Raw genomic sequence first — 13,877 nt, forward strand, 5'->3', positions numbered from 1 at the left:
ATATAAAAAATATATATAATACACACACACACACACACACATACAAATAAACTCTAAATACCACACTAATCGTACATGCCATTCCAATCCCCATGTCCCCTTCTTGCCTTGTATGTTGCCTGCCCCATAGGGCCCCCTAATTTTAGCGGAGGAGGGCCCGTGAAGGTTTGGGGCGGGGGACCTTTTGTCGTGCCTCTTACAACACTTCTGTCTACTTCGTCCTCATTTTCTGGCTTAGATGAATACATTTACGTTTTGCGTCTTTTCTTGTCCTTTACAAATCGGTCGAGTTTTCTTTCGCATGGATGAAAAAACTAACCGCGGAGCTTTGTTCTATAACTACTTGTCGGAGAATCCAATGTTTGATGATCATTGCGGTTCCTTATCAAAGCTGAAAATTGCCGAAGTACGACATTTCTCTTTCAGCTTTAGCTTCTAGTTTTTATTTTGTATGTCTCGCTAAAGTTATTGTGCATAACCTCAACTAAAAATACAAACAGATTTTGCAATGAGCATGTTTATATTAGAACACACCAGGAAACCCCTTGTCAACACATAACCTCTATGATATAGAGTACAACCACATCATTGCTATGTTTTCATCTATATTGAAAGATAAAAATTTCAACAACATAAGCTTGTGAATCTATACCGATTGATTTGGTTTTCAAGACACAATTTGTTAAATGATCTAGGAAGGCATGATTTTCACAATGGGCTTTAACTACTTCATAATGTTGTTGTTTAATTGTCCATGGAATTGATGAAAGATTATGATACAATTAAGACATGAAGAGAGAATCGTAAAGGCTTGAGCTTGAAAATTCAGACAATACTTGTTAAAACTTAGGATTGGCATTCTATTCATAAATTGTCCATCATCACTCAAATAGCTTCTTCCCAAAGGACTAGTTTCCGCCGATTAGTTTATGGCCATCCCACTTGTCGGATTACTTTAGCACTCTTTTTATACCTATCACCATACCTTTGAACACACATGTCGTAAAGATTATTAAAACACAACCGTCTTTAAGACAACACTATAACGTTTTCAGGTGGAAAACAAAAAAGTTATAACAATTTACACCCTACAGATTCATCACATCGAATTGACGTGGATCACGAATGAGAGATAATTTAAACCTAGTCATAATACTTCGTTACATTTTTCTAATGGCATCCGAGACTATCTATAGTTAAATTCAATATATGGTTTATTTAGCTATTCAACATAACCCATGCTTCAGGCCGGACGCTTGTGGTTCTGTTTTCCGTAAATGCGACCATTAGCGGGCGTCCACCAGAGTTGTGAAGCCTTTCCTTATATCACAAAAATGAAGTGAAGATTGTGCCAAATATAACACTACTTTTTAACTAATTTAACTACCACCACTAATTTAACTACATACTTCTGCTGCTGCTGCTGCTGCCATGTGTGTGTCTGCCCAAACACAAAGACATATACATATGTGTATTCCATTATCTCCAATCCTTCTAGAAGCTTCGCCCATGGCGAGGCAGCAGAAACCCAGTGAAAAGACAGACTTCCTGTGGAAACAATACTTCAAAGATCCTTCCATGTGGTACGACCACCGCAACAACAAGGTATGTGTCTCCGTGTGTGTGTGTGTGTGTGTGTCTGTGTATGTAAAGGATCCTCCAATGTGGTATCACTACTCCGCAACAATAAGGCGTGGTGCTTCTCTGTGTGTGTGTGTGTGTGTGACAGATTAAAAACAGTTTTTTTCTTACCCGCTCAAACCACAAGCTTCGGATCACCTTCGTTTGATTTATTTTCTAAATTTTTGGCTCCTCCTTTTAAAAATTGATTTACATTCCTATTTCCTTCATAAAGAACAAGACATTCTTGTTTTTCGACATAGAATAGCTTTGGATCTCCAGACTTCAGGCATACTATTAGGTACGAGTCTTTGTGGATCCATGGATGGCATAATCCTTCGTGGATCCTTGTTGAAATGCAAAGGAGAGCATCCTCCAATGAAGATACCAAAGAAATTCATCAAAACGAGTTTCTTTGGAGAAATCATAAGAATGATTTTGCTTTTCTGTTTGTTGCAATGCTCAAGGATTGTGCCAAGAAGAAGGATATCTGTAAAGGAAGTAGATTACATGCTCATATCCTCAAAAAAGGATTACTCGAGAAAAGCCCTTACCTAGCTAGCTCTTTGATCAGCATGTATGCTAAATGTGGTATGCTCACTAAAGCACGAAAAATTCTTCAAGACATGAGTATTCGAGATGTAGTATGCTGGAATGCATTGATTACTGGATATGTTGAACAAAGACAATTTCAAGAAGCAGTAGATTGCATGAAAAGTATGGTTAGTGAGGGCCTCTCGCCAAATGTGGTCACCTTCATTTGCATTTTGAAGGCATGTGGAAATATGGGAAATGTAGAGAATGGCAGACAAATTCATGAGGACGTTGTGAGTAGAGGGTTACTAGAAGAGGATATTATGCTTGGAACCGCTTTGGTGGATATGTATGCAAAATGTGGCGCCCTTACAAAAGCACAAGAAGTGCTTGAAGGGCTTCCTGTTAGAAATATAGTTTCTTGGAATGCCCTCATTGCAGGGTATGCCCAACAAGGGCAATGCCATGCAGCATGGAACTGTTTCAAACATATGTTACGTGATGGTCTTTCTCCAGACATAGTCACATTCATTTGCATCTTGAAGGCTTGTGGCAGCGCACGAGATCTTGAGAGGGGTGAACAAGTTCATGAAAAGATTGTAACTATGGGCTGGCTAGAGATGGATATTGTGCTTGGAAACGCATTGATTGATATGTATGCCAAATGTGGTGCCCTTGTGAAAGCACAACAAGTACTTCAAGGCCTTCCTATGCGAAATGTTGTCTCTTGGAATACATTGATTGGAGGGTATGCCCATCATGTGCATTGTCACGGAGCATTAAGCTGTTTCGAATGGATGCAAAGGGAAGGCCAATCTCCTGATGAAATCACCTTCATTTGCACTTTAAAAGCATGTGGAATCATAGGAGCTATAGATAAGTGCAAGCAAATTCATTATGAGATTACGAGTAGGGGTTTACTAAAGGAGGATATTGTGCTTGGAAATGCATTGGTGGATGCTTATTCTAAATGTGGAGAGCTTAAAATGGCCCAGGAAGTGCTTGATGAACTTCCTTGTCGAGATGTAGTCTCTTGGAATGTAATGATTGCAGGATATGCCCAGCAAGAGCAAGGGCACTATGTTTTGGATTGCTTTCAAAGGATGCAAATTGAGGGCCTTTCTCCAGATGCAATCACTTTCATTAGCATCTTGAAAGCATGTGGCAGCAGAAGAGATATAGATGAGGGCAAACAGATTCATGAAGAGATTCTCAATGCAGGTTTTCTAAATGAGGATATTTTTCTTGGCAATACATTGGTGGATATGTATGCTAAATGTGGTGTTCTTCCAAGAGCACAACAAATACTTGAAGAGCTTCCTTCCCGAAATGTAGTCTCTTGGTCTGCACTGATTGCAGGTTACGCCCAACAAGGACAAGCTCACGAAGCATTGAATTGTTTTGAATGTATGCAAAGAGAAGGATTTTCTGCAGATGAGGTCACACTAATCTCCATCTTGAAGGCATGTGGAAATACTGGAGCTATAGAGAAGGGCATCGAAATTCATGATAAACTTGTCAGTAAGGGATTGCTAGATAAGGATATCATGCTTGGCACTGCTTTGGTGGATATGTATGTCAAATGTGGTGTGCTTGCAAAAGCACAACAAGTACTTGAAGAGCTTCCTGTTCGAAATGTAGTTTCATGGTCCGCATTGATTGCAGGACGAGTGCAAAGAGGGCAATGCCGTGAAGCACTCCATTCCTTTGAACAAATGCAAAATGAGGGTGTCTCTCCAAATGTGGTTACCTTCTTTTGTATCTTGAAAGCCTGTGGCAGCACAGGAAATATAGAGAAGGGAAAGCAAATTCATGAAGTAATAATGAACAGAGGCATCTTGATCAAAGATGTTGTGCTTGGTGATGCTTTGGTGGACATGTATGTGAAATGTGGTGTGCTTGATAAAGCCCAAGAAGTGCTCGAAGAGCTTCCTGTACGGAAAGTGGTCTCTTGGAATGCACTGATTTCAGGGTATACCCAACAGGGGCAATGTCATGAAGCACTTAACTGCTTGCAGAGGATGCAAAGTGAGGGTTTTGCTCCAAATGTAGTCACCTTTGTCTGTATCCTGAAGGCTTGTGGTCACATGGGGGCCATTGATAAGGGCAAACAAGTATATTATGATCTTGTAACTAAGGGCTTAATGGAGAAGCACATTGTGTTTGGCAATGCTTTGGTCGATATGTATGCCAAATGTGGCGCTGTTGCAAAAGCGCAACGAGTGCTTGAAGACCTTCCTCTTAGAAACATAGTATCTTGGAATACTCTAATTGCAGGGTATGCCCAACAAGGGCAAGGTCACGAAGCACTGACTTGTTTTGAACAGATGCAAAGTGAGGGGCTCTATCCAGATGATGTTACATTTCTCTGCGTTCTCAGTGCATGCACCCACTCAGGTCTATTAGATGAAGCACAAATGATTTTTGCCAGTATGACGCGAAGATTTGGGGTCACACCTAATGTAAAGCATCATACATGCATGGTGATCATTTTTGGATACGCGGGGCAGTTTGATGAGGCGATATCAGTGATTAAAGTTATGCCTTCTTCTGATTATCTTGCAGTTTGGCTGGCATTGTTAGCAGCTTGTTCAAAATGGGGAAATGTAAACCTTGGGAGATTGGCATTTGATCAGGCAATACAGCTAGAAGATGGCTGTGGGGCAGCTTATGTACTTATGGGTAGTACTTTTGCAGCTGCTGGCATGCAAGAGGAGGCAGCAAAGGTTGAAGCCATGAGACTAATATATGCTGATTGAAAGAAACAGGAAAGCAATTCTGTGGGTTGGTTGATACGGTGGACTGACTATTCACGTAGTAATGTTACAATGTGGCAGCAATAAGCCATGAAATGTCACAAGAAAACACACTTCTCGGTTATGCATCATGCATTATAAAACTCCCAAAAGATTATGAAATGCCATGCAAAGCTACAACAATATGCTTGCAAATGTAGCAGCATAACCCACAAAAAAGGTCACAAGCAGCATTCACCTTGACCATGCATTGTGGATCATAAAACATCGGAGATCTATACTGAGAGACTATGCAATTATGTTTGCAAATGTCGCAACGAGAATGCATGAAATGTCATAAGAAGCGTATTCCTCGACTCTGATTGTGTATCAGAAAACACACAAAGTTTACACCCAAGAGATTGAATCTCGCAAAGACATTTTAGCAATGTGTGCGCGATGTGAGGGTAGTTGTCACAAGAAGCATATTTCTTGGCAACCTTTAACAGTGATGTAGATCTAGTCCTTTCGAGACACTCATTCCTAACCAACTTAGCACTTCCGACGAGTGTCGAAAGAAGCATACTTGCAAGTACTAGAGTCTTCATCCTTGGTACTTCCAAGTGTTCTTTATGATTGGCCAAACCACTATTCATGAGACAAAGAGTTGAAAAAGCTCAAAAGTTAGAAACAAACGCTTGTTTGCTTCTAATTGCAATATTATCTGATGGATAAATTACAAGATTACTTATTGTTAAAATGATTTAAGTTAATCGCATGAAAATTAAGATTCGGTATTGTAAAATGTAGTGTCACATTGCACACCACCTAAAATATTTAGTAGTTCCTTAGACAAAATAATTATCAAGACAAATTTATGAAATGCTCTCTCTCTCTCTCTCTCTCTCTCTCTCACACACACACACACACACAAGCGCTACTCATGTTTTTCTCATATACTTCCCCCTTCTCTACTCATTCAAGCATTGTTGTGTTGTGTTCGATGCGAGCAGAATCTTGAGTTCTAGTGACCAGTTGTTTGTCTCAATATTGTAACTATTCCATGACATTCTCATAACTGCTACTCAGTTTCTTTTATGAAATAACACACACACAGACACACCTCTCCCACTCGCTACTCTAATGAGCGTTGTTGTGCTAATGTGAGGAATATACTAAGGAAGTGTTGTGATGACCAACTATGTACTTGTCTCCATGAATGCATGCATGGATACAATGATACATATGTACAGAAGACTCATTAAACAATACAAAGGGGAATGATATATAGAGAGAGAGAGCTAGAAGCTAAGGAAAGCACGAGAAACCCAAGAGGCTGGCTGTACAAAGTCTCGCTGAAGATGTGGAATGATGGATTATGATCCGAATGCATCAGATGGAATGCTTCTCAAAATGTTGTTACGAGCGTGAAGTGCTGAACAGAAATGCATGTATGGGTTTTTGTTTGTTTGGTAGGAGACGTCGTATGGTCCGACCGAGGTTGGTTGTTGCAGTGGAAGGATCTCATGGGGATGTTCCGCAAGTGCATTTCTTCAGATCCTCATGCAGATCTCGGACATGAGTGGCGGGGAGAGATAGCGACAGAGCGCAATCTCTTTGATGTTCATTTGAAACCCATGTTCTCATGCTGGCTATGGACTGCCAAGTATGCTTTGGAGATGCAGGGTCCACAACAACCACAGAAAGGCTTCATCAGAGATAGAGTCAAAAAGCATGGTTAAGTCCTGCAACCCTCTCTTTGCGAGTTATAGCAAAAGCAAATATCCTAAACAACCAATGCAGTGGGATGACAGGCCGTTATCTCCCTCTTCCCACACTTGTGTCACACTTCTTAAGTCTTGTGCCAAGCTTCAAGACTTAGAAAAATGTATCTCCATCCATAAGGACATTGTAAAGTTAGGGTTTCTAGACAATGACCTTTTTGTTGGTAGTTCCTTGGTGGATACTTATGCCAAATGTGGTTCAATTGTTAGAGCTCAAGATGCTTTTGATAACCTTACCAGACGAGAGGTTGTCTCATGGACAGCATTGTTGTCTGGATATGTCCGCCATGGCTATAATGACCAGGCAATAGAGCTCTTTGAAAGTATGTTATTCGAGGGTATCTCGCCGAATGCTCACACATATGTTTGTATGTTGAAAGCTTGTGGAAATCTTGGATCAACTAAAAGGGTCCTAGAATTACATGAAGAAATGGAAAAGAAAAGATTGCTTGATGACAATGACCCTTTTGTTGGCTCTGCATTGATCAATATCTATAGTAAATGTGGATTGCTTGCAAAAGCTCAGCACGTGTTCAACAAATTTCCAGTTAGAGACGTTGTATCATGGACAGCACTTATTTCGGGATATGTTGAACATGATTATGTAGAAGAAGCACTTCATTGTTTCCGGCAAATGAAATTTGAGCATGTTCAACCGAACATTGTTTCATATGTTTGTGTTGTCAAAGCTTGCACTAGTGTAGGAGCCATTGATGTTGGACAAGAAATACATGGAGAGATTGAAAGAAGGGGGTTGTTTCAAAAAGACCTTATTGTGGGCAATGTTCTAGTGGATATGTATGCCAAATGTGGTTATCTTATCCTGGCGAAAGAAGTGTTCGACAAGCTTTATACAAGAGATGTCATCTCATGGACTTCGCTTATTGCAGGATATGCTGACCATGGGCACGAAAAGGAAGCACTCAAATGTTTTGAGAAGATGCAATGTGATAGTGTCTCTCCTAATCCCGTCACTCTTATCTCTTGTTTAAAAGCTTGTTGTAGCCTTGAAGCCATTGACAAAGTTCGAGAACTACACGGCGAGATTGAAAGAAAAGGGTTATTAGAGAAAAATGTTATTCTGGCTAACACTTTGATTGATATGTACGCCAAGCATGGATTTCTCTCCATAGCACAAGGAGTGTTTGATGAGCTTCAGACCCGGGATGTAATCACATGGACCACACTTATTGTAGGGTATACTGATTATGGATATGGGACAGAAGCTATTCGATGTTTTGAACAGATGCAACTTGATGGTGTTCCTCCAAACGTCGTTACTGTCATTTGTACCTTGAAAGCTTGTACTAGCGTAGGAGCCATTCATAAGGGACAGATGATACACACAGAAATAAAAAAGCACACACTTTTAGAAAAAAATCTTGTCATTAACAATGCATTGATCGATATGTATGCTAAATGTGGCCTTCTTAACATAGCAAGGCATGTATTTGATGAGCTTCCCATCCAAGATGGGGTGTCATGGGCATCTCTTATCTTAGGATATGCAGAACATGGGCATGAGGAGGAAGCTCTAAAGTGTTACGAAATGATGCAAATAGATGGCGTTCTCCCCGATGCCGTTATATTCATGAGCATCTTGAAAGCATGCAGCATCATCGGCGCAACTGCCAAAGGCATTCAGATACATGCACAAATTGAAAGGCAGGGGTTGTTGGAAATGAATCTTGCAGTGGGTAATACTTTGATCGATATGTATGCGAAAAGTGGGTCACCAACAAGAGCACAGCATGTTTTTGATCGGCTTCAAATTCGGGATGTGGTCTCATGGAATGCTTTACTCACAGGATACGCTCAATCCGGAGAAAGTGACCATGTTTTCCATTTCTTTGAGAAGATGCTTGGACAAGGTATAGAACCAGACCTGGTTTCCTTTCTAGTTGTAATGTGTGCATGTACCAGGAATGGCCTATTTCATAAGAGCAAAACATATTTTGAGACCATGACCAAAGACTATGGTATGATTCCGACCATCAAACATCAAAGTTGTATGGTTGATCTTCTAGGTCGTATGGGTGAGGTGGACAAGGCGGTCGAAATTATAAAGAAGATGCCATTATGCCCTAATCTTGTTGTTTGGCATACTGTATTAGGTGCTTCTAGATATTGGGGCAGTGCAAGCATTGGAAAACAGGCATTCGAAAAAGCCATACATTTAGATAAGAATGATGCCGTAGCGTATATTATGATGTCCCACATCCTCGCAAGCATGGATTTTGAAGATAACAAAATGTTGAGAGCGACAAAGTTGTAACAAATGTTCATCTGTTATAGCACAAAGTATTGGTGCAAACACTTCCAAAAGCTCCAAAGAACTGTCTCTTAGACATCGAGGGGGATTATACTAGAGATCACAAATGGTTCCTTTTAGAGAAATGGCTATTTAACATATGCAGTCTATGGATAGAGAAGCCAAATCATAAATGTCTCTTCAAATTTCATAGAAGGCATGATCTACCTGACGCCAATGTGTTGTGGTGGATTATACTTACATTGTTTTGAAACTATTTTGTGATGGAGCATATTATATCAAGCTATTCATGTGAAAAGAGATCATGGAGATGATAGGACTGAATACTAAAACATTGGATTCATGTTTTGTAAAAATGGTTCCAGAGTCTAAACCCTAAACCTATGTACCAAAGTAAGCTATATAGACTAAAGACAATTCAGGAAGAGATATAGACTAAAGACAGTTAAGGAAGACAATTCCTCGACAAAGGTAGCAATGGAGGAAGACTAGATACAATGAATGTACGCTGGCAAGTCAAGAACTTCAGCTATTTTGTAATTATATAAAGTAACATTGATTCTGAATTATTTATGTTCTCATGTATATGCATTTTTGGATTTACTATATTTATGATTATTCTATCTTTTCAAAATATAAGAGCTAAAGGTGATATTATGTTGCAGATGTTCTTTCTCTACGACATGGTCTGATGTAAAAAAACTACCCCTGAATCCACAAATAACGACTTGTAATACCGAAATGTGGCAATTGGTAAGTAGTAAGTACCACAATTTGGTATATTGCCATGAGTTGAAGATATTCCAAAATTTGATGGAAAGATCCACTCAGACAATTTCTGAGATTTGGACAGATTGTGCATAATCGAAGGGGTTCTTTGGATAATAAAAAGGGTAACACTCAATGGGTAGAGTTACAATGATAGGAGTCTCATTCCATCTGGGACAAAGGAATATTTTATAGGTGGTTTTTTGAAAAGGTGGGAGTGGTTTTACTCTACACTTAGTATTTATTTAAGAAGATAGTTAGAACTTAACCTTGATAAAAAAACAATGTCTGTACTACACTACATGTACAGCCTTAGGGCGTTCCTTAGTACTATTGTAGCATCTTTTCTTGGAAAGAAAGAAAAAAGGTGATGTTATGTTATGTTATATTATATGAGAGCTAAAGATGATGTTATATTATATTTATTATTATCCACATGACCCAATTGATCCATAGGAACGAGAGACATATCCCACCTTAGTCACATTTGAAATACCTCACCACAATGGTATACATGCAATTTGTTATTATTATTATTATATAGACACAAAGCTACCTTACCACAATGGTATACATGCAATTTGTTATAATTATTATTACATAGACTCAAAGTTACCTTGCCACAATGGTATACATGCAATTTGTTATTATTATTATTATATAGACACAAAGCTACCTTACCACAATGGTATACATGGAATTTGTTGCTGTTATTATTATTATTATATAGACACAGCGTTATCTTACCACTATATAACATTGCCATAAATATTTGGAGTATGACCAATGGGACCAAAGTGAAATTATGGAGTCAATGAGTGATCCCTGGTGCTCAAGAATTTTACTTACAAACCTTACAAAGTTACAATTGAGATATGAACTGTCAAATCTCTTGCCCCTAGAATAATATGATAGATATTGATGTCTTGCATACATATTTGGACATGTAAATATTCTATATCACTTTTTTAGTGCTAGACTTGGATAAAGGGAGTGAGGGGAGTGTTGGAAAATGTTATAATGGTTTCACTTTCAATGGATAAATGTTGTACAGTCTAGTCAACCTTCATCAATTCCTTCCACACAACTTGCATTTGTAGAATCCCTTAGGAATGTGTGCTTGTCGTTGCCATTTTTCCCCACGTAAGTGTTTTGGTTTTTCCAAGTTGCAAACATCGTACTGTAAATGAGCAAAATATTTCAATCAAAATTATAAATAGTTGAACTAAGTTCATTACCTTAAGATTATTTCTAATTTCATGAATAGTATGCAGGGATTAGGAGATGATATAACAAATATTTCTAATTGAATTAGGGAAGAAAATGTTAGAAGAGACAAATAAAGATTCAAATAGAAGGGGATTAGGAGATGATATAACAAATATTTCCAATTGAATTAGGGAAGAAAATGTTAGAAAAGACAAATAAAGATTCAAATAGAAGCTCGACATTAAACGAGATAGTGTCTTTTGATATTATGGGTTTTTGTATTTTAATAATAACATCTATCAAAGACAAAATGTGACATTAGAAAGGGTTTTGAGTGCGCATTAAGACAAAGCATATGAAAAAAGGTATTGTCTTTTTTAGGATAATAAAAAGGAGAGCACAAGAACTCATGAAGATAACATATAATGACCAAATTGTTTTGGTCAATAGCTAAAAAACATCAAGAAAATTCTGTTTTGCATCTTACAAGCTTTAAGCTACTTTCTTGAATAAGGTGGACTATAACCTGGCCCGTTTACATAGTTAATCCACTTAAAAAAGTATCAAAATTTTATATTATGATCATGCTTCTCTACTCATATCACTTGGATATGTTAAAGTTTTCAGACTCAGAATGCAAAACACAAGCAATTGACACTTAAAAAGCAATTTCTTCGATGTGAGGAGTATGGTTCCAACACCAAAATGAGAACCATACATTATGTACAAAAGCTCAAAGTCCAATCACAATGTATAACCCAACCCCCATGTACGAAACCTACAAATATAGCTAGGACATGGGTAGGATGACCATATATTTGATATTTGGAAGTTCAAAATCAATTTCATCTTTTCATGGTTCACGTTTTAGAGTCATCATACATGGAAACAACATTTTAGTAGGTTTAATTGAATTCTTAAAAGTAGCAAGAGACTCTTTCTCATCTTAAATTTTTCTCTTAACTTTTCGGGTGAGTTATTCCATAATGTCAAGTTTTTTTTTAGGTGTTGGAAAATCATCATATCTTGGTTCATGGCTCGAATTGGACAAGATGCATACAAAAGGCTTTTTTAAATTTTAAATTTAACGATTGGACACACAATCACACCTGTATATATGTAAATTTACACACTCATACATCCAAAAGACACCCATGGTACACACCAAAATACCTCAATTGGATACGAAATTGATTCGTTGAAGGTTGGGGCGGGTAGTAAGGACCTTCATCAAATCCTTCACATATCACTTCACCAGACTCATCGTGGTAGCACACAATGCCTTTGCTCTCATCGGAGAATACCTGTTGTTGGCAACACTTACTACCATTATATACATCTACTTGTATCATATGAAAGGTAAAACCATTATTTCAAACTTTGTCACTAAAGGAAGTAATATAGTGTTTATATGTTTGTTACTAGACAAAACCAACCAAAGCATGCCCATTTTTTTTGTGTAGTTTGTGTATCTCTACGTTAAAAAGCAGACTCATTTTGAAGGGTTTGAGAAAAAACTCCCACCAATTGTGTGGTCGTCAAAATAGGCTTGGGGACGATCAGAGTCGATAGTCGTGACCTTCGTCGAGACATTATTCCGGCGGGACCATGAGTTGCCATTAATTGTTGATCATGAACCTCTGAATATTGCTTTGCATTGAATGAAAGGCAAGGATCCATTGGCATTGATGAGGATGATGAAGAAGAAGAGGAGGAAGAGGAGGAAGAAGAAGAAGAAGAAGAAATAGAGAAATAGGAAGCAAGATAAGAGCTGCTTCTAAGGAGAGCCATCTCTCTCTCTCTCTCTTTCCCTCTCTCACTAACTCTCTCTCATATATATACATATCATTTTAAATCCATTTTATTTAATATCTTAATTCAAAATCCTTTACTTTATTTATTTATGATGTCATGAGGAGATATAGCTCTTTTCTTTGACCTGTTCCTCCTTGACCCATCCCATCCCCCAACACGTAAGTGTAGTGTCCCTATGGACATATCCATAATGTGGCGTGGCCCCCCTCCCCCCATTATCGAACCTTAACTGAAAGTTCATTCGTATGTCATTGTTAACAGATTTCTTGTTGACATTGATCATCAATCAATGAACCACTTTGTATACCATATGTCTATCGTTGATCTCGATGAACCTTGCATGCCAATGCACTTCATTAGTCATGCTTTTTCTCAAATCCATCATCATAGAATAATTTAATCAAACATCGTCGCATGTGGCGTCGCCCATTATCTTAAGTCTTTACTACTATTAGGCCATATAGTATACCACAAATTTAGGAGCCATCCACCTCCTCTTGAGTCGAGTTGTCCCTATTGTTGAGTTGTGAGGCTTGGTTTAGAAGTGACAATCGATAACATTTTGACATGTGAGTGAGCCATCTTAGTATGTTTGGAATTTGTTAATGGCATCCATAAGAAATTCTAATCATTAAACCATGGTGGAGGTTCGCTCCTTCTGATAACATGCATTTGTGGTCAATGCAATTTCTATGTTTGGTAACCTGTAAACCTAATGCTAAACAATATAATTGGAATCCTACTAAGCTTTCTCGATACACTTACGTCATAAATCAAGCTAGTGCCATCTCCAAGGCATGTGTGGGAATATTAAAAGAAATTTTATAATATATTCCACATTTTGTCTTTTAGGCATTGTTTCTTTAAAATTAGCATAGCCAATTCTCAACACGTTTGAACTAATAGGGCTTCTTGGGTGGGTCTACACATGGACTACTTGCCATGATAGATGAAGAACCTTATCAACTTATGGGTCAAATACATTGAACCTATGTGAAAGCATTTGAAGTTTTGTGCCCATTACATAGGTTCCAAACATTACTTTGATCACCTACCTCATTTTCTGGGGAGTAACGTGATGATAGTGACACATGGGATTTTTGAGAAGAAAGATTCGAGATGATTCGATACTTTATTGAC

At 38.2% G+C, this 13,877-nt stretch overlaps 3 protein-coding genes across 4 annotated transcripts; 2 read left to right on the forward strand and 1 right to left on the reverse strand.

Annotated features, from left to right (window-relative positions):
- Positions 1 to 1,412: 1,412 nt before the first annotated feature.
- Positions 1,413 to 5,452, forward strand: LOC147858260 (pentatricopeptide repeat-containing protein At5g27110-like). Of its 2 annotated transcripts, none has more exons than XM_087326935.1 (2): positions 1,413 to 1,605; positions 1,884 to 5,452. In XM_087326935.1, the coding sequence occupies exons 1-2, from the start codon at positions 1,432 to 1,434 to the stop codon at positions 4,911 to 4,913; spliced, it is 3,204 nt and encodes a 1,067-aa protein (XP_087183061.1). In that variant the 5' UTR covers positions 1,413 to 1,431; the 3' UTR covers positions 4,914 to 5,452. The 2 variants fall into 2 exon arrangements, with proteins under 2 accessions (XP_087183061.1, XP_087183062.1); XM_087326936.1 differs by having other exon boundaries at positions 1,889 to 5,452.
- A 768-nt stretch (positions 5,453 to 6,220) lies between these two features.
- On the forward strand, positions 6,221 to 9,245 carry LOC147858261 (putative pentatricopeptide repeat-containing protein At3g01580). The gene has a single exon (XM_087326939.1). The coding sequence runs from the start codon at positions 6,558 to 6,560 to the stop codon at positions 8,946 to 8,948; it is 2,391 nt and encodes a 796-aa protein (XP_087183065.1). The 5' UTR covers positions 6,221 to 6,557; the 3' UTR covers positions 8,949 to 9,245.
- A 1,349-nt stretch (positions 9,246 to 10,594) lies between these two features.
- Positions 10,595 to 12,749, reverse strand: LOC147858262 (uncharacterized). Its single transcript, XM_087327395.1, has 3 exons — positions 12,447 to 12,749; positions 12,096 to 12,226; positions 10,595 to 10,893 (listed from the first exon to the last, which is right to left on the reverse strand). Exons 1-3 carry the CDS (start codon positions 12,711 to 12,713, stop codon positions 10,773 to 10,775), a joined length of 519 nt encoding a protein of 172 aa, XP_087183521.1. The 5' UTR covers positions 12,714 to 12,749; the 3' UTR covers positions 10,595 to 10,772.
- Between the last annotated feature and the right edge of the window lie 1,128 nt (positions 12,750 to 13,877).

Source organism: Azolla caroliniana, unplaced genomic scaffold, assembly GCF_043228905.1.
Source record: "Azolla caroliniana isolate FFs.n. ecotype wild unplaced genomic scaffold, voAzoCaro1.0.p SCAF_11, whole genome shotgun sequence".
Lineage (NCBI taxonomy): Eukaryota > Viridiplantae > Streptophyta > Polypodiopsida > Salviniales > Salviniaceae > Azolla > Azolla caroliniana.

Excerpts from the sequence above, each read along its gene's own strand:
- LOC147858261 (XM_087326939.1), top strand. The coding sequence starts at position 6,558 with ATGCTTTGGAGATGCAGGGTCCACAACAACCACAGAAAGGCTTCATCA.
- LOC147858262 (XM_087327395.1), bottom strand. The coding sequence starts at position 12,713 with ATGGCTCTCCTTAGAAGCAGCTCTTATCTTGCTTCCTATTTCTCTATT. Across the intron at positions 12,227-12,446 it reads TTTTGACGACCACACAATTG|GTATTCTCCGATGAGAGCAA; the intron begins GTGGGAGTTTTT and ends TGCCAACAACAG. Across the intron at positions 10,894-12,095 it reads CAATTTCGTATCCAATTGAG|TACGATGTTTGCAACTTGGA; the intron begins GTATTTTGGTGT and ends GCTCATTTACAG.
- LOC147858260 (XM_087326935.1), top strand. The coding sequence starts at position 1,432 with ATGTGTGTGTCTGCCCAAACACAAAGACATATACATATGTGTATTCCA. Across the intron at positions 1,606-1,883 it reads ACGACCACCGCAACAACAAG|AATAGCTTTGGATCTCCAGA; the intron begins GTATGTGTCTCC and ends TTTTCGACATAG.